We start from the raw sequence: 18,963 nt of genomic DNA on the forward strand, positions 1-18,963 counted from the left end.
CTACCCTAAACTACACACCTCCCCTCGAGAACGTATGCTCCACACTCTCGATGTTCGGCGGGCCTCTTATCTTCCATGTACCCGCGCCTTCTGTGTCTCTCTGTGACTCTTCATCCCCATTGCTGAATGGTGCCAGGGTCGCACACTCTCTTCACTGTGACTCCCTAAATGGATCCATTGGTGTATTGCCGACTATTGTGTGCTCTCCCATGTCTCCGCATCTCTGGGGGTCACGGCCCACTCTACGCGGGCATATGCTGCTACGTTGGCCTTTCTCGTGGACGTCCTGTGGCCTGACGTTTGTAGGGCAGCCACCTGGACCTCCATCCACACCGTTTTCTGCCCATTACGCCATCACCTCTGCCACTGCAATGGATGCAGCAATCGGTCGCACGCTATCCTCCAGACTGTCTCTTCTGGTGAACCCTCCCGCCCACTTCCTCACTGACCACTGCTCGCTACTCTCCCACCTAGGGACCAGCACTTGAAGAAGAGAAAGTTACTTATTGTAACTGGAGGTTCTTTGAGATGTTTGGTCCCTGTCTGGATTCCAATCCTGCCTCCATCCCTCTGCTCTGGGCTCCCTTGCTTCCAGATAAGAGTGAACTGGAGCAGCGTTGACACATGTAGCTCCCAAGTGAGTCTTACAAAAGCTCCCAAGTGAGTCTTATTTTCAAACATCGGCTCCTACTTGCAAACTGTTGTGGATTTCTTTGTGCAGCTGCCAGTCGTTTAAAGATTTAAACTTGACAATGAGGTCATGACTAAGTGGCTGACAAATAATGGTCGAACTGGCTGTGTCACAGGCAGGAAGAATTAGATCATTTAATGTCTTAAAGACACAGCCCCTCCATGTCCAAAACCAACCTTTGCAAAGAACTCACTCTCCGAGTTGTAGCTGTGTTAGTCTGTATCAGCAAAAACAACGAGGGGTCCTTGTGGCACCTTAGAGACTAACAAATGTATGTGGGCATAAGCTTAGTGGGTTTTAGTCCATCAAAACTTCTGCCCAAATAAATTTGTTTGTCTCTAAGGTGCCACAAGGGCTCCTTGTTGTTTTTACTCTCCCCATGGTGGGAGACCTGTTCCTAAGAGCCCTGCTGAGGTGAGGCCTCATGGCAGACTCCCAGCTCCGAACCAATGCCTAGCTTAGCCATCCTGAACAAACCTGAGATGCCTTCTGGACACTGAGATTCCAGGGATTGTTTTGCTTGTTTTTCTCTTTTTAAAATGGAAGAGAAACTAGATCTTGCAAATTTCAATGCCAATTCTGCAACTGCACAAAACTGCTGGGTTCAAGTCCTTGTGTAAGGCAGGGATCACTGTTAGAATATATTGTGCTAATAATTCTCTCTCTAATAACACTCAGCACTTCAATAGCACCTTTCAGCTGTAGACCTTAGAGCGCATTTCAAAGCTCCATATCATTTTGCCCATTGTACAGATAGGTTGCCTTGTGCCTCAGTTTCCCTAACGAGTCTACACAAATCTGAAAATGGAACCCACAGCTCTTGACTCCCAGTCTGCTGCATCTATTGCTTTTCCTCTGTCGGTCTCGAGGTGCCCTAGCAAAGTCCCCCTGTGGTGGCTGCCACGGTGCCAATCCCACAGCCCAGCTGTAGGCACAGATCTTCCATTGGCGCGGAGCAGTTTGCAGGATCAGGGCTGCCACTAGCCCTGTTCGCCACTGAGCCTTCTCCGGTAGCCACAGGAGGGATTTAACCTGGCTTTGCACAGCACAGGTCACTGCCCCCCGTCCCGTCCCGTGCCTCGCTGAAAATCCATCTCCCCTGATCGCTGCCGAGGCACAAACCCGACCCCCCGGGCGGGGCGGGGCGCAGCGCAGCCGGCGCCTCGCCGCAGGAATAAGGGAGCGCGGTCGCTTTAACAGCGGGAGCCCTCGCTTCCCAGCCCCCCCGGGCCGGCTCCCGAGCCGAGGGGGCGGCCCGGCGGGTTGTTTCCTGCGGCCTCTGGAGGCGGCGGCGAGCAGAGGGAAGCGGGGAGTTTCCATAGCGAGCGGGCACCACCGAACCGCCCGCCCGGGAACAGAAGCGGCCCGGCCCCGGGGAACTCCGGGCGCTCCCGGAGCCGGGCTGGGGGCGGGCTCCCGGAGCCGGGCTGGGGGCGGGGCTGCTCCCGGGCGAGGCTCAGCCCTGGCGGATTTCACCTCGCCCCGGGCTCCGCCGGGCGGATTAGTCTAGTCGAGGCACTGGCGGCGGGAGGCTCCGGGTCCCCGCGAATCAGCTGGAGGACGAAGGACGAGGGTGAGTCTCCTCCCTCCCCCGCCTGCTGCTCTGACCCGCCGCCGGCCCCCCGGAGCCAGGGTGGAGCCCCCGGCCCGGGACCGCCCGGGCGAGCGCCAGCGGCCTGCGCCGGCTGCGGAGAGGGGCGGGGAGGATGGTGACTCAGGTGAGCAGCGCCGATCTCTCGCCTCTTCCCTGGGCCCTGCACGTGGCCTGGCCCTTGGCCTTGCGGGGCCGTGTCAGCTGCAGCGCCCGGCAGGGAGCGGCTGAACCCTCCCGGCGTGACCTGGGTAGCTCCAGCGGCTGCGTCGCGGTCTGTCCGGGGAAAGAACTTGGCAGCCCGTTCCTGAGCTCCTGGCTTTACAGCTTGGGGGTGTCTCTTGCATGTCCCTTCCTAGTGCCAGGCCAGTATGTGGCGCCCCTTCTTCCCCCTCCCCAAAAAGTGCCTTAAGGCCCAAGCTTTCCAAGCTCAACGGGCGGCTGGTAAATGCCTGTTGTGAGTCATCCTTGCACAAGGACTGCGGCCAAAAGTGGCTTGTTAGGCACCTGAAAGGAGCTGGTAAACACGGCCCTGAAAGCCAACTGGCTGCTGCCACTTCACTCAGGGCAGGCCACACCTGGCTGCGGGGGTATCTCCCAGGGCCGCCCAGAGGATTGAGGGGGCCTGGGGTCTTCGGTCGCGGGGGGCCCCTGCTTCGGCAGTAATTCGGCGGCGGGGGGTCCTTCCGCTCTGGGACCTGCTGCCGAAGTGCCCGAAGACCCGCGGCGGGGGCCCCCTGCCACCGAATTGCCGCCGAAGACCCGGAGCGGAAGAAGCTCTGGGGGCCCGGGCCCCGCGAGAGTTTTCTGGGGTCCCCGGAGCGAGTGAAGGACCCTGCTCCAGGGGCCCCGAAAAACTCTCGTGGGGGCCCCTGTGGGGCCTGGGTCAAATTGCCCCAGTTGCCCCCCCCCCGGGCGGCCCTGGTGTCTCCCCTCTGTTCAATGACTGGTGACCGGCTCCTTGTTCCCTTAGTTAAAACATAACTGATGATCAAGGGCTGGAAATATTCCCAGAGTTTGTTGGCATGCATGGCCTCCCCACCCCCACAGGAGGAATGAGGACAGAGCAGAAGGAAGGGGTCATGAGACGAAAGCTTCAGGGTGTCACTGACTTGAGCTAAGGGCACTGGGTGATGGGCCCTGTTTGCAGAGGTGCTGAGCACTTGCCATTTCAGATGGAGTAAGTGGGATTCAGGGTTGCTGAATACTCCTGGAAATCAGGTCCCAAGACCTCAAAGCACTTCATACATGTGGGGTGTGGCTCACAGTCCCCAGTTTACAGATTGGGGAAACTGAGGCACAGAGAGGGGAAGGGAAGCAACTCGCCCAAAGTGACATCAGCCCTGCCCGTGGGCCCATGCTGCTTCCACTCGATAGCTGGCATCTGGATCCCGATGATGCAAGCTGTTCCCATTGCTGGACTTGTCTGCTACACAGGAGGAGCTGGGCCTGGCTTCTGGCTCATTGGAGAGGTGGGGGAGGAGTGGTGGTCTCTCTGCCTTTCTCTGTCTCTAATGTGTGTCATCTTCTCGCTGAAGTGACGCCCAGGGACGGGATGCAAGATGGCTGACCTGAGCAACATCCAGTCCGCAGCTTCCAAGAGCATCCGGCCTTTCCGGTCCAGTGAGGAGTATCTCTACGCCATGAAGGAGGACTTGGCTGAGTGGCTCAACATCCTCTACGGCTGGGATGTCCGGGTGGAGAATTTCATGGAGACCCTGGAGACCGGGTGTGATCTCTGCCAACATGCTAACAATGTCAACCGTATTGCTCTGGAGTTCCAGCAGCAGCACCCAGAAGTTGCTGCCCACATGAGGGTGCCCCAGAATGAGGTTATCTACCAGGCCAAGAATGTAGTGCCCGGCTCCTTCATCGCCAGGGACAATGTCTCGAATTTCATCCAGTGGTGCCGGCAGGACCTGGGCATCCAGGACGTGCTGATGTTCGAAACCAATGACCTGGTGCTGAAGAAGAATGAGAAGAACTTTGTCCTGTGCCTTCTAGAGGTCGCTAGGAGGGGCTCCAAGTTTGGGATGCTGGCCCCCATGCTGATCCAGATGGAGCAGGAGATTGAGGAGGAAATGAGGGATCAGAGAGCCTATGGGGGACTGGAAACCCAGGAGGATAGCCAAGACCTGGGCCCTGAGTCACCTGTCTACCCTAGCAGGGCGCAGAGAATCTCCTTGTGTGACCTCAAGAACCTGGATGAGCTGGTGAGAGACTGTTCCATTTTGTTGGTATCTTGTGCCCCCCAAGTAACGTACAAGCAACATGAAACCCTCTCCTCCCACCATTACCCAGTGTGGCTCTCCTAGTGATCTAAGCCACTTTAGTGTTGTACTGGGGGAGGTAACAGGAAGGCATTGGTTCTCTCCACCCACCAGTGGTTACATTTCCTCCCACTCCACCTTGTTTCTGCTCTTCTTGCTCAGAGCATCTGTAGGCCTGGTGCATTCTCCCGCCTGGTCCCCAGACCCACCCACAAAGACGTGCTGGCCCCAGGGTGGGAAAGGGACCATCACGTGGTGTATTATAGCTGAGGGGGATCATGGCAGGTCTAACTTGGATAGCCTGGGGGAAGAGTTCGAACCGAGATCTCTCCAAATGTGGAGGCTGGAGTGCTGCGTAGCTTGGAGGCTTTGGTGATGGGGGAGCATGGGGCCTGCCACCTCAGTGGGCAGATGGAATTGGCCCCAAGTTATTGGTGAGAAGTTGCCTCTCTGATGGCAGTGTTGTGGCCTGTGTGAAATGGGGATGGGAGGGCAGGAGTTGTGTCCGCATCCCAACAAACCTCCGTCTTGACTGGCCCGCTGGGATAGTCCTGGGCACTGACTGAGCCTTCCTGTCCCCGGGATGGGAGTGCCAGGCCAAGCGTGAGCCGTGGTTTCAGCCGAGTGGGGCATCGGGGAAGTGTGTGGTGCCACCACCTGGTCTGCGGGGATGGGTGTTGGGCTGAGCTGGTACATGGGGATGTACCAAACCAGCGATTCTCTGGCCACCCCATGGTTCTGACAGGATTTAAACTTTCACCGTCTTTAAAAATGGGAAACCATCATTCTGCATGGGTCCCAAAGCAGTGCTGTCTGATCCTGTCACTAGAAACAGCTCTGCAGTGAATTTCTCCCATCCATCTCCCTGTGGCGTTAACTCTGAAACCTAACGACAGAGAGTGAAATGCATCCGACGAAGTGGGTATTCACCCACGAAAGCTCATGCTCCAGTACATCTGTTAGTCTTTAAGGTGCCACGGGACTCTTTGAAGCTTTTACAGATCCAGACTAACACGGCTCCCCCTCTGATACTTAGCATCCTTAAAGGGGCAGCGGCACCTTAAAAATGCAGCGTAAGCAAACATTTGTGACCAATGATGTCTTAGATGAGTGAAAGTGAAATGTGCTATTTGTGGTTTGCTTTTTTCCCCCTCTCTCAGGTGCTGGAAATCAGTGCCGGTGGCTCTTTGACTTTCCAGTCCTTGATGCTGCTGGGTTTGGGTGCCTGGGGCAGCAGGGACTGGAGCATTTTTCACTGGAGCGTGTACTGATTGTGGGAGCATCTCTGTTGGTCTCTGGGCTTTTATAGAAGCTTTTTTCAGGATTGCCACATGTTAAATTGACTGCGGTCTCTCTAACTATTTCACTGCTGAGTCGTGTAGCAAAGAGGGCCAACCATGGGCTCGTATAGGGAGCCAGTATGATTTCCTCTCCTCACCACCTCTTGGACCCTGGTGCGGGTAAGTATCATTATAGCCAGTGATATAAAGCTCTAAAGCTGTCAACGTGCCACTCCTGGGGTGTGCTCGGTTGAAAGGGCAGAGTGGGCCAATAACAAAGCCAGATACCGCCCGGAAAGTTGTCTGTGTGGGTGAGGGACGTGATCCCCTTAGAAGAATGTGTAATCGCCCATCTGTTTTCCTTGGTACCTTTTCCATCTGTGAGGATTTTGATCTTGCTGCTTATTTATCATTTGTCCAAAGGGACTTCTGGCGCCCACTGATGGAAAAACACCCTGACATCCCAGCAAGCTCTGGCAAAGCCAGGCTGTGGATCAGAGCTGTGCGGCAGGCGCCCATCTCTAATGGAGAGCTAGGGCTCCCCTGAGAGATGAGACCGTTGTAATCGGATTCTCTGAAGCTCCATCACACACTTCTCCATCTTGAGCAAACAGCTCTTCTCCCAGCCCGGGCTTTGTTCGAAGCCTAGTGCTGGACTAGGACGGAAAGCAGGGGTGGCTGGTGGGGTTATGCTGAAGCTGGGACCTAGGGAATATGGCAAAGGGAGATCTCTAAATACTTCCCAGCCCCGGGAGCTGCAGGTCCTGACTGCTGCTTTCGGAGCTGGCCTGTGGTTGCTGAAGCAGTCTCTCTCTCCCAAAGTCCACAGGCTGAAATTAAGCCCTTGGATAAATCACTGGCTTTATTTTTAGACATGCAGTTTGCTTTTATAGCTTCTCAAGTGGAAACATGCAGAAATGCTGGTTCTTCCCAAGGTGCGACACACCCACTTTGCAAAGCAAACCAGGGAGCGGCTGTGCCCTGGCTGGAGGCAGGGAGAGCAGTCTGCTACCTTCTGAGGCCTGCTCATGGAGAGGCCCTGCTAAGTGAGGAGGAGGCTGGTGCAGGGGAGTCAGCCTGGGGAAACCCTGGTTTCTCTCCCCCTTGCAGTGGGTCTGGGTGTCACACCTGGGGGGCTGAGCCTGAGTCTCAGTGAATCGCTCCTCGGAGCTGGCCGCCGCCTGAGGGCTGGAAGTTGGGCAGGTGCTGAGCCTGGATCACCCTGGGGAATCCCCTGTGTAGGAGGAATCCTAGGGGGGCTGGTTCCACCCGCTTTAAGGCCTCTTGTGCTGCTTTGGTAGTGTGAGGGGCCCTCTGTCCTGACAGCCCCGTTCTGATGTGGGCGTTCCAGGCTGGCCCACATTAGCCAGTGTGCACTTGGTGCACTCGTACGGGCCCCCAACCCCAGGGGAGAGAGCCCAGAACTGAGCAGCACTGCGACCCGTGCGCCAGCTCACAACGCCACTCGCTTAGTGTGGCCTGGCCGCTCGCCTGTTGTGGCCCAAACCCATGCGAGCGCAGGGGGCGATGGGAGCACGCAGAGTTGCTGGGTGGCTGCGTGGGGATCAGCTGCTCTGGCCTGGGACGGCAGCTGAGCACTGAGGTGGGGGTGAACGTCCAGGCAGGTCCTGGGGGCTGGGGCTGAGTTGTTGGTGGGCTGTGGGGTGAGTGGGCAGTTTGGGGGCATGAGTTAGGGAGGACCAGGGGGCTGGGGAATGTTGAGGGATGGTGGGGGCAGTGGGGTGAGTAATGGGAGATGTTGGGGACTGCAGAGAGTGGGGTGTATGTCAGGGATGCGTGGGAGCTGTCAAGGCAAGGGGGAGATTGCGGGGGTACATGTGGAGTGGGAGGGGCATTTGGGGGCCTGTGTGTGGGGAAGGGAACATTCTGGGGTCTGTGGGAAGGGATATATGTGAGTGCTTTGCTGTCTAGTTTATGGAAGGTGAGGCTCCCCCCCCATTTCCATACTACTCGGGGCCCCAAAATTCCTTAATCTGGGTCTGATTCTGGGGCTCCCAAGGCCTCTGTCCCATAATACCTAGCGCTGCTGTTGGGAACAGGGGGCTTTGGGCCGTTTCTATCCAGAGCACACTGCATTGTGGGATAGGGGCAGGAGGACCAGCTGATCAGGGTAGCTATGGCAGTTGTAGCTTCCCGGGACTGTTGGCCATTCTGGGACAGTTGAACCCCTGCCCACGGCTTCGTCCCCAGCACTGCAGCCACCTGGCCTGACCGGTGCTTGGAAGGAGCTGGGGTGTGGATGGGAAGAGTGGCGAGGTTGGGACAGCCAGTGGGGTTTGTCGGGACAGCCAGTGGGGTTTTGTGATGCTCTCACCTGGCATGGCCAGGGATGGAGAGTCTCACCCACTGGAGAGTGAATGTGCTTGTGACAGAGCCAGAGCTTGTTAATGCTGCTCTCCAAGTCCAACCCCTCCGCCCCCTGCTAGTCCGCTCCTGGGCCCAGCGTGTGGCTTGGCCTCTGCGCTTGACATCTGCAGAGACAGCAATCAACCCTCTCTGCCCTGTTGTCTGGATGGGGAAACTGAGGCACGGGGCAAGGCCTCAGCATGGTGAAAGGTTGAGTTGGTGTTAGAGCCAGGCAGAGGCGTAGCGAGCACCCTCCATACCCTCCGACCGGAGGGGGCCCCGCAAGGAAGGGGGCCCCTAAAAGTGGCAAAAAAAATGTAAGGTATAACTAGGTGAGTTAGTTACGGAATACATGTACACTGTAGGCCTATGTATACATAATATGAACCCTGTATATTGTATAAAATAAATACCGCATTCCAGTTTCTGCATTGTAAGGGGCCCCGGACATATGTTCGGAGGGGGCCACGTTCTTTGTTGCTACGGCCCTGGAGCCAGGAGTGAAACGCTGATGTCCGGGGGCTAAGAGGTGCTGTCCTTGAATCCAAGCAGGTCTCCACTTGGGAATCTCTCTGCTGCAAATCCTGTGATCTAATAGATGCCAAATGCCACTGCTCCCACGTGAGGCTGTGCACTTCCTGATTCTGGTCAGAAGCAGAAATGCTACAGGGAAGCTGTTTTCCAGGGCTTTCCCAGCCAGGCTGCAAGCAGGAGGGCATGGTGGGTACAAGCCTGCTCTCTCATGAGCTTTCCACCCTGACTTCTCAGCTCGAAAGATTTGCAGAAGCAAGTGAGGGCAGGGGTGGGACCTTAAGAGCCCCATCCCTGGGGTTGCGCCATGCACTCTCCTGGAGATGAAGCAGGGATTGGACTGTTCATCTGACCCTAGAGGGCTCGGCCCTCACTGCTGGGCATGGAGCCCTGTCCTTACAGCAGCAACTCCACTGGACCCCCGTGAGCTAGGTGCTGAACAGACCTATCCTAGGTGACAGCCCCTGCTCGGCAGAGCTTGCAGTCAGAGACCAGACACAGTGGTGGATGAGACACCCATCCTCGCAGCAGGGCCAGCGGCAGCTGTGATAAGATGTGCACACCTCTTAGCCCGTTAGTTGTAGTGCTCACTGCTCTCCACCGACCCAGCCGTAACCCGGGGACCTCCAGCTCCTCTCTTTGTTGGCAGTGACTTTCCTTAGTGTATTCTTGGGCGCTGATCAGGTTTAGGTGGGATGTGGTGCATTCTGGGTGCTGGGAGGGGCTTAGAATCATGGAATATCAGGGCTGGAGGTATCTAGTCCAACCCCCTGCTCAAAGCAGGAGCTACCCCAACTAAATCATCCCAGCCAGGGCTTTGTCAAGCCTGACCTTAAAAACCTCTAAGGAAGGAGATTCCACCACCTCCCTAGGTAACCCATTCCAGTACTTAAATGGGAGCCATTTGCTGCAGGGCATTTTTGCAAGGTGTGGGGTCTATCTATGGTTCTTCTCTGGCCCCCATCACCGCTGTATCAAGCACTTCACAATCTTGATGGGATTTATCCCTACACAGCCCTGCGGGGCTGGGCTGTTCTCCTAGGGGTCAGATGGGAAACTTAGGCCCAGAGAGAGATGCCTTTGAAGTCACACAGGGAATCTGTGCCAGGTGAGGGGTTTGAACCCTGGTCTCCCAAGTCTCAGGGTAGCACCCTAACCACTGGACCATCCTTCCTCTGAGGCCTGGGCTGGGCCATGTAATACTGGGTTTAAGGGAGCCATGTCCCAGCTGCTGTTTCCTCCCTCAGCTCTGCTCTCTACTGGTGTAATGAAGCTGCCCGGAGCTGAGAGAGAGACACTGATCCTGTCCAGTCTGTTCCCAGCCGAGAGAGCCGGGGATCCTGTTTCTATTCGCTGCAGGGTTGGGGAGCAGCCAGCCAAGGAACTGGAGTTGCTCCTTGTCAAGTGCTTTATAATTGTAATAATTGTGATGGTGGGTCGTGTGTTTGTGCTGATGTCCCTCTAGCAACTCCGACCTTGCAGGGGGGTGGCTGGCAGGGCTAATGGCAGCTGGGCAGCGGCTGGTGGCTAGCAGTGTTGGGGGTTTAATGACATTGTGCATGCTGAAGCCTCACTCCCGCCACCCATGGACGCTGTTGCCACTGGCGTGCAGCGAATGCAGGAGGTCTGCGCCTCTCTGCTGTGGGCAGCAGAAGTGCACTGTTTAGGGAGCGGGACTCTGGCTTCCCATTGCAGATCTGCTGCCTCTTGGAATCCGCCTGGGGGCTGGGTAACAGGGCCATGAGGCCCCACCCCTGCCCTTGGAATCCGCCTGGGGGCTGGGTAATGGGGCCCCACCCTGATGACCAGCCAGTCATCAGCCTCCTGGCTCCGTGGTGATGTGACGGTGCCCACCAGTGATGGCAGGCTTTCCTTGGGGCCCTGCAAGAAACCTTGTGGATCTCAATGCTGCCTGGCAGCCAGCCTCGCCGAACTCCCACAAAGGGCCATCCTGCAGCAGGCAGTGGGCCTAGGAGCTTGCTGTCGGGGGGAGCGCTTGGCATTGCTAAGTAGGGGTGCCCTGAGGCCTGGTGGGGAAGAAGCTTTCTCTAGCAGGCGAGGGGGCTGTGTCTAGCCTGGGCACTATATTTGCTGCTTCCCTGACAATAGGCATGGAGAGGAACCTTGTGAGGAGGATGAGGCGATCTTGGCCCTCGGTAGCAGGGAGGGGCAGCACAGTCCGGTAGTCTAGTGAGGGCCTCAATCTCGTTACCCCGCGCCTGGCTCTATGGCGACAGAGCTGGCTTTAGCCACTGCTTGCCCATCTATTTCGGTGTTCCCTTAGAAACCTGACCGCTTACTGTCTCGGCACCAATTTAAGATGTTTTTCTTCTCTAAAGGGCAGGGTAAAATTATAGCCTTTCTGGCAGCCAGTGGCCGCCCCCTCTCAGCGCCTGGCAGCTGTGCTGCAGTGGGAGCTCGCAGCTGCTCCAACAGCAGGTTAGTGCCGGAGGCTCGGCGAGGAGGCAACTGGAACTTTCCACCTGGAGATCCAGGAGCGTAGCCAGCACAGCAGTGCTAGGTCTGCATGGGGGGTTCTGACTGTCCCAGCTGTGCCCACCAGCCAGCCACAGTGGGCCACTGGAGAGCAAGGTCCCTGGGCTGGAGTGTGCTGTTTGGGTCGTGGCCACGGGGCCCTGTGTTCCACTGCTCCAAGGGGGCTTCCACTGAGCTAAGGAGGCAGCTGGGCTGCTTTTGGCCTGGCTTCTGGAGGGCCGGCACACAGCTTCCCTTCCTGCCGTCGTGGGGTCGGATCAGCTCCAAGGAGGGCACAGCTAGCTGGGGTACAGGAAAAGGTGAGGGGCAGCAGCGACACAGGGTATTGCCCCATGGCACCCAGCAGCCTTGGCTTTCCCAGGCCCTGTGATCGTGTAGGTGCCCACAGCTGGGGAAGCTCTGTGCTGCTGCCTCACAGCAGAGATGGGGCAGTTTCCCAAGTGTCCGTGCGAGGGAGCAGATTGGCAGAGCACAGAGAGGGGAGAGGGCCCTGCAGTGGCGAGGGTGAAAGATCGCTGAGGCCTCTGCTCGCTCTTTCTATTAGCCAGGATGGGTAAGGAATGGTGTCCCTAGCCTCTGTTCGTCAGAGGGTGGAGATGGATGGCAGGAGAGAGATCACTTGATCATTGCCTGTTAGGTGCCCCAGGGGGAGTGAACCTGGCATTAGCCACTGTCGGCAGACAGGATACTGGGCAAGATGGACCTTTGGTCTGACCCGGTACGGCCGTTCTTATGTTCCCTTGAGCCCTTCGTGGGGGGGGCTGGGCTGTGAGCACTCCGGAGGCTGGACTGACCCCAGCAGCTGGAGCAGGCATCTCCGCCCCGCTTGTGAAGGGGGCGGCTGGGCTGGGGAGCTCCCCTCGGCCTGGGAGCCCAGAGCCTGGCAGCTGCATCCCAGCACTGGCTTTGGGTTGGTCTGATCCAGCCGGGGAGGTGGGGGGAGAAGTAGAGGAGAGGCTTGGCATGGGGGAAGGGGACGCTGGAGGAGCCGGGGGGACCCAGGGCTGGCAGTGTGATCGGAGCAGCGGTGCCCCCCAGCAGACAGCAATAGCTGAGAGCCCACCTTGCCACCCATGTGCCTGCTCCCATTTCCTGTTGGTGAGCCCTGAAGCCCCAAGGAGAAGAGAGAGAGAGAGAAAGAGTCTGTCTGTCTCTGTCTCTGCCTGTCTGTCCCCGGATTACTCAGGGATCATTTAATCAGAGCCTTGGTGAGCAGGAGGAGGAACCTGACCTCCCCTGACTCCCTAATCTCAAAGGCCTTTTTAATGTGAACCCTTTCCCTGCCCCCATTCCTCATTAAGTCTCCAGCTTGCTGGGGGGGTGACCTCAGAGCGCACTGGGGACTTCTGCTGCAGTGGCTGCTCGTTGGCTGACGGTTTCGCAGTGGAGGGGGGTGCGTGTGTCTAAAGGGGTATTTGCTGTGGGACGATGTGACTGCACCCTGGGGCCAGGGGAGGGGTCTGGGATGGGGTGATCCACCCCCAGGCTAGCAGGAGCCATCAGAGTACAACTGACTACAGGGCTGTGCCTACAGTGACCGACCAGGGTTTTGATGCATCCCTGCCCATCTGTGCCCCCCGAAGAGATGTGACCACATTGTCGTGCTGGGATTTAAACAAGCCTCCTCCAAGCAGAGCCAGCTGAAATGCATTTTTCTCTGCTTTGTAATGACCAGCCGTGTGACATGCCCTGGGCTTTTATGGGCATCATGAGAAGTGGGGCGGAGCGTGGAGTAGAGAGCAAGCTTCCTGCAGGAGGCTGCTCCCAGACCCAGAGCTGTGTGTACGGACCCTCGCGGCAGCCAGTGACCCTGTGTGTCTGCTCATACCCGCTCCCGTTGCAGTCCTAAGAGTCTCGGCAAGCAGCAGCTGGAGAAGGCAGCGTTCTCTAGTGGTTACCGCAGGCAGTGGGAGTCAGCACTCCGGACGCACTGCATGGACAGGTCACAGCACTGAAGTGCCTCAGTTTCCCCTGTCGGTAAAATGGGGATAGTGCCTACATTGCAGTGGGGTTTGCAGAGCCCACTGCGATGAAAGGGGAGTAACGCTGCCTGCACCTGGCAGGCTGACACCTTGTTACCGTGGGCAGCAAAGCCCCGGGCGCCAGCCTCACCTGGCATCACTGTTCTGCTCCAGGAAACCCTGATGTCTGTCTCGGAGGCCTGGTGACAAGAAACGCTCTCTTGCTGCCCAGCCTGTGCTTGCCTCAGGCTCGCAGGAAAGGGTTTGCTTAGACTCCTGTCCCAGACCTGCTTGGCAATCCCGCGCAGTGCTGCCGGGCTGGGGAGCTGTAGGCTTGCGAGGGATGGGTCGGGGGCTCCAGGCTGGAGAGGCGAGTTGGAGGGCCCCGGGAAATGACACATGATGGAGTGGCAGCCAGGGTCTGCTTGGTGAAACTGTAAATGCAGCACAGGCCCTTGGGAGCTCTGCCCTACGCGGTGAGCGGCTGCTGCAGGGCCACTGGGCACGCACTGCACCAGGCTCTCTTCAGTGGCCTTCAGGGATGCCAGCTCGGGCAAAGCGCCAAGGGGACCCGGCTCTGCCACCCAGCCTCAGCTGACTTGCTGGTGATGGGGGTGGAGGGCTCAGGAAGAGGGGGAGGGGATTGGAGGACTGAATGGAGAGGTTTGGGGTAGGAGGGACAGGGACAGGTAGAGGGGACTCCAGTGAGGTGGCTGCCCGAGTATGGAGAAGCCTGGATCCGAAATTCGGCGGGTCGGACCCATCTGGCGAATCTCGCCCTGAGAGGCGCACGCCTGAGCTTGTCCGCGGTCCCGGAGTACTGTCCATGCTGGGGTCAGAGCAGCTCAGTGCTCGGCTGTGGATTGAGCAGTACATGCTTGATTTAGGCCCCGATTGTCAAACCCTGCGGGCTCAAAGGTGAGCTCCTCACTCTCTCTCTGGGCACCTCACTGAAGTGGCTGGCCTGTCAAAGGTGCTGAGCACCCAGCAGCTCCCCCTGGCTTCGGTGTGACGTAGGGGGGCTCAGGTTTTGTGAAAATCCAGCTGCCCGGAGCTGGGAGAGAGACACTGATCCTGTCCGGCCTGTTGCTGGGAGGGGGGAATCGCTGCAGAATGGGGCCTTGCTGCATGGGCTGGCGGGGTTCCTTCCAGCGAGGGCGGGTGCTGGCCATGTGGTCAGTATGGAAGGATGGAGGGTTTAATGCAGAGCAACTTGGTTTCAACCTGAGGACTGGGAGAAAATCTGTCTGGCTCCAGATGGAGCTGCCTGGGAGCTGTGTAGTAGCACTGAGTGTCCTGAGTCTGAAATCTTCACCGGGGTTGGGGGTGGAGATGGTCCAGACTTTTTGTGGGGGCACATTCTTCAGACGAGCTATAGCTGCTGCTGTTTGCTCAGCCCCTTGCACGCCTACTTTTCATACCTACATCAGATGTTACATTCTTCACCACCTCCAGGTGAGGAATTTGATTCTGATTCTTGCCTCAAGCTCTGGTAATCTGTTACCAAACTCTGCCTACTAAGTGCACCGCTCCCTGATCGTCACTTCCATTTTCAGCTGGTGATCATGTTCCTCTGCGCTTCCTATTTTCATCTGTCAGCTAGTGTTGCTGTGTGCTGTTAAAAGACTACCCCAGAGGTGGCTGCATTATGGAGATGGGTAAATTCCTCGCTGCATGGTGAAGTGTTTCGAGTGGAAAGGCTTTGATTTATAGAGGTGTCCTAGAACGCCCGCCGGGTTGAGGGCAGAGAGAGGCAGGCTGCTGCGTAATCTGTGCCGTAAACTTCACTCTCTCTCTCCATTGAGCCTCAGGCATGTTTCAAAGTGCCTTCCCAAATATAGCCATCAGCTGGCAGCTGCATGGCTGGGGAAAGCAGAATGGAGAGTCCGTGGGTGGTAGGGGAGGGCAGAGGAGCTCGAGGAAGTGGTTGTTAGCGGGATAGCTGGTTATGTGGCACTGGAAGAAGAATGGTGAGAGGACAGCAGAGACATTAACACCCTGCATGTAAACACAGCCTGCTTTAGCCGGCAGCTGCGGAGGGAGGGATCAGGACTGGGACCCGGGGCCAAAGATCTCGAGCTGCCTGTGGGCTGGCAGGTTGCTGTGGAGCTGGGCGTGCTGGAGCCGTCCCAGGAGACTCGTGCCCATTTACTGATGAGGTTAACAGGCTGTGCGCTGACCGTTCTCTCCACTCCTACAGCATCGCTGTGGCTCCCGTGTTTTCAGACGCTGTTTGAGACGTTAACGCATGGGATGAAATGACGGCATTGCCTGCGTGAGCAGGGGCCTGGACGCGCCCCTCTAGGAGGTCCTTTCCAGGCCTGTGTGCGCCCAGCTGGGGTTCTAGTCCCACCCCGGCCTCTGGCTCCAGGACTGGGTGCTGCTGCTGGAGATGTTGAACCCACCTCTCGGGGTGACGGTCAAGCAGTGCTCACGTGTAAGAACAGCCAGACCGGGTCAGCCCAAGGGTCCGTCCAGCCCAGGTCCCTGTCCTCTGACAGTGGCCAGTGCCAGGTGCCCCAGAGGGAGTGAACAGAGCAGGGAACCATCAAGTGATCCCTCCCCTGTGGGCCATTCCCATTCTCGGACGTCTCTGAGCCCGGTGAGGTGAGCCGTCCTGCTGGCCCCGGGTCCCGAAGGACGGCGTTGCCTCGTCTTCTCCACCTTAACCAGGGGCTTCCTGGCGTAGGGAAGCGGCAGGAGTTTCCTGTCCCCAGCTGAGCCACGGTCTCCTCCTGGGGAGCCTCTTCCCCGGATGAGTCCTGCAGGTGACTTGGGCTCCTGCTGCTCCTCGCCCTCTGCGTGGCGTCACGGTGCCCCGAGGCTGGGCTGATTGGTGCCCTCGAAATACATTAGATGCTTTAAGAAACTGGAGCCTCCACAGCTGGGACCTTTGTACTGGCGGTGGGGGAGGGACAGTTCAGAGCCCCCCCCCCCCCCCAATGACTCCCTGGTGCGACACGTGCCCGGTCACAACTGCTGATCCCCCTCCCCCCTTGCACAATCTTGCTTCCCCGCTCTGTGCTGACACGTCCAGGACCGGCTCCCCTGCTTCCACTGCACTCACAGTTCCCTTTGCTTTGGCACCGAATTCACAGCACTGTCGGGGGAGGAGGGGGTGCGTGTGTGCAGGCCCCTTTGCGGTGTGGGGCAGGATCACCCTGCCTTGGTATATCCAGGTTGCCAGAGCAATCAAGCTGGTGACCTGCATGACCCCTTCCCTTCCCCCTGTGGAGGCTGGGAAAGCTGTGCTTGTGAAATCAAGCCATCCTGACCCTTTACTGGCTGACTTCCATTGAATAACACTGAGTTCCTGTAGAGCGAGGCTCCTTCTCCCTGCAGGACACGTGGCGTTGTAAAGAGCCAAGATCCTGCCCTCTGGTGCTGGAAACCATCCTTACTGGGTGCACTTTGCTGCTTCCCTGCGCTAGCAGCTCCTCTCTCCCCTTCCGCTCTGCTGGCCCTGGGGGTCCATTCAGTCTGGGCCTGGCATTGCTTCTGTGCCACCCCGAGAGAGCTTGAGAGGGAGCTGGGTAAACAGGGCAAAGTGCCAGTTCCTGGGCTTCTCTCTTTCCTTCTGTGCTCTCCCTTCTCAGTGAGTCTCAGGCCCACACCCTTGTGGGGGAGGAGGGAGGGTTAGTGTCTCTGCCACGTGGCAGTAGCTAAATCACTGCTTCCTGGCAGCCAATTGGACTCTGAGTTTGTCACCATGAACCCTCCGTTCAGTTGGAAAAGGTACTCTGGGTTCACAGGCAGCATGGAAAGTATGACAGACCTGGCGCCTTCCCCGCCTGGCGAGACACATGCTGCACTACTGAGAAAGCAGCCAGCTCTGGGGTGGAGTGCAGCACACTCGTGTGCATGAGGGTGACTACTGGAAGCACTGGAATGGGTTACCTAGGGAGGTGGTGGAATCTCCTTCCTTAGAGGTTTTTAAGGTCAGGCTTGACAAAGCCCTGGCTGGGATGATTTAGTTGGGGTTGGTCCTGCTTTGAGCAGGGGGTTGGACCAGATACCTCCTGAGGTCCCTTCCAACCCTGAGATTCTATGATTCTCACCAAGGACATTGGGGCCTGTGTGGGAAGAGCCATGCGTTATTTAACGTCCTCCAGAGCAACTGGTTCCTCTGGCATCAAAGGCTGAGGGTCTCGGCTGAAAGCTCCCCAGACTTCAGGTGGGAATCTTGGCTGAAGGGAAGGAGTCCATGCTCCCAGGGGTCTCCAGCCTGGGGATGGCAGTACTAAGCCAATCCCTCGGGGGACGAGAATCTCTTATGCATTCAGGCTCTTGCGCCTGTTTGTCTGGGCACCCAAGTGGTCCTCGCCCTGGGCTCGTGGCTTGCTCCTCCGACTGTCAGCGACCCCATATCGAAGCACTGTGGGCTCTGGAAGGAGCTATTAGACCTGAGCAAACGTGGTGACTGGCTCAGGGAGGAGGGTGGCCCCTGGAATTGGGCTTGAGCCAGAAGCTGCAGGTAGAACTCTGCCAACACTGCTGAGTCTTGCTGGGGTGGGGGCAGTAGGGTCAGACCCCAGTGATGTTCCCGTGTACTTTGCACCCCAGATGCTGCTGGGGGGTGGGGGGCTGTGAACCTCCTGCCTAAGCAGATGTGTATTCTGGGATTGACACACTCACTCCCGCTGGGAAATCCAAGTCCATTGTGGCAGGTCAGAGGGCAAGTGGTTGGGAATGGGAAGCGGGTGGTAGTGGGGAGAACCCTCTTCATGGGGCTGAAGAGCTTCAGTCTAGAGGGAGGAGGGCCCTGGTCTGAGGAGCTCCCCGGGGAGAGGAGGGCAGATCCCACTGTGTCGCATCAGCCCTGCTGCTGACGTGGGACAGACCCCCCTGCCATGGGCCCTTCCTTTCTGCTGAACTTCCTGGCTTTGTGGGACACAAGCTGCCCCCTGCGTTAATTCAAACACGGTGCTGGGGCTAAGTTGTAGCTGCCTGCGGCCAGGAGGATTTTGGTCCCGTTTGATCTGAGTGGTTAGAAATCTGTTTTGTGTTATTGTCCCAGGGCTCCATCCCCCTGTGTGGAAGTGACAGCAGCCTTCACCCTGGGGTCTGTCAATACCAGCCTCTCCCTGATGCTCTGGCTGTGGCCTGGAGCCAGCAGCTGCTGAGGGCCAGTCTCCGTGGCAGTGCTGGGACGCTTGCCTTCCTGGAGGATGCCCAGGCAGCCAGCTGGCCACATGTGCAGGCTGCAGAATAATTGCAGTGTGGAGAAGGGAGCGCTGGGGCTGGAGCTCCACAGCTCACTGCATCCAGCTCTCTGCAGCATGGGGGATTAGATGAAGCTTGACAGGGGATTTTGTCTCTTAATTTCCTGTGTTCAGCAGTGAAGCTTTGTCTATCTAGGTACTCACCCAGCCTCCCAGTGGCCTCTCTGCACCTGCCAAGCCTTTAAAAATAGGATAACAACATTCTCTCCCCTCCCTTCCCACTTGATTCGTGTACAGTACCGGGCAGAAGTTGACGGGAAAGCTGTGGTCTTACCTCTGCTGGGGTTGCCCTGAGTTCAGTGTGCTGCTGCCGTCCCGGAGTGCAAACCAGCGTGGGTGCTATGAGCCCAGCCTCCCTCGGTTTCAAGCCGTGGGAACCTTCCCTAGCACAAATGGTAGCTTAGCAGGACTCTGCCTTGGTGCAGCTAGATCAGCTACGGGTCACTGATGGCTGGAAGCTCCGATGTAGACAAGGCTGTGGCCAGAGAGCTGAGTTTGGTTCTGAATCAGCAAGGCTCTCTTGTGGCAGGGAGTTCCATAGTCTAGGTTCAGCT

General features: G+C 57.7%; 1 protein-coding gene across 4 annotated transcripts in view; it reads left to right on the forward strand.

The window, feature by feature from the left end:
• Window positions 1–18,963, forward strand: part of GAS2L1 (growth arrest specific 2 like 1) — a 54,344-nt gene that overhangs the window by 12,825 nt on the left and 22,556 nt on the right. Inside the window, exons 1-2 of one of the 4 annotated variants that reach the window (XM_039505424.1) lie at window positions 1,992–2,264; window positions 3,821–4,495. In XM_039505424.1, the coding sequence (XP_039361358.1) occupies window positions 3,845–4,495 (651 nt within the window). In that variant the 5' untranslated portion in view covers window positions 1,992–2,264; window positions 3,821–3,844. The other 3 variants (XM_039505421.1, XM_039505422.1, XM_039505423.1) reach the window with 3 other exon arrangements.

The sequence above is a fragment of the Mauremys reevesii genome, linkage group 18 (assembly GCF_016161935.1).
Source record: "Mauremys reevesii isolate NIE-2019 linkage group 18, ASM1616193v1, whole genome shotgun sequence".
Taxonomy (NCBI): domain Eukaryota; kingdom Metazoa; phylum Chordata; order Testudines; family Geoemydidae; genus Mauremys; species Mauremys reevesii.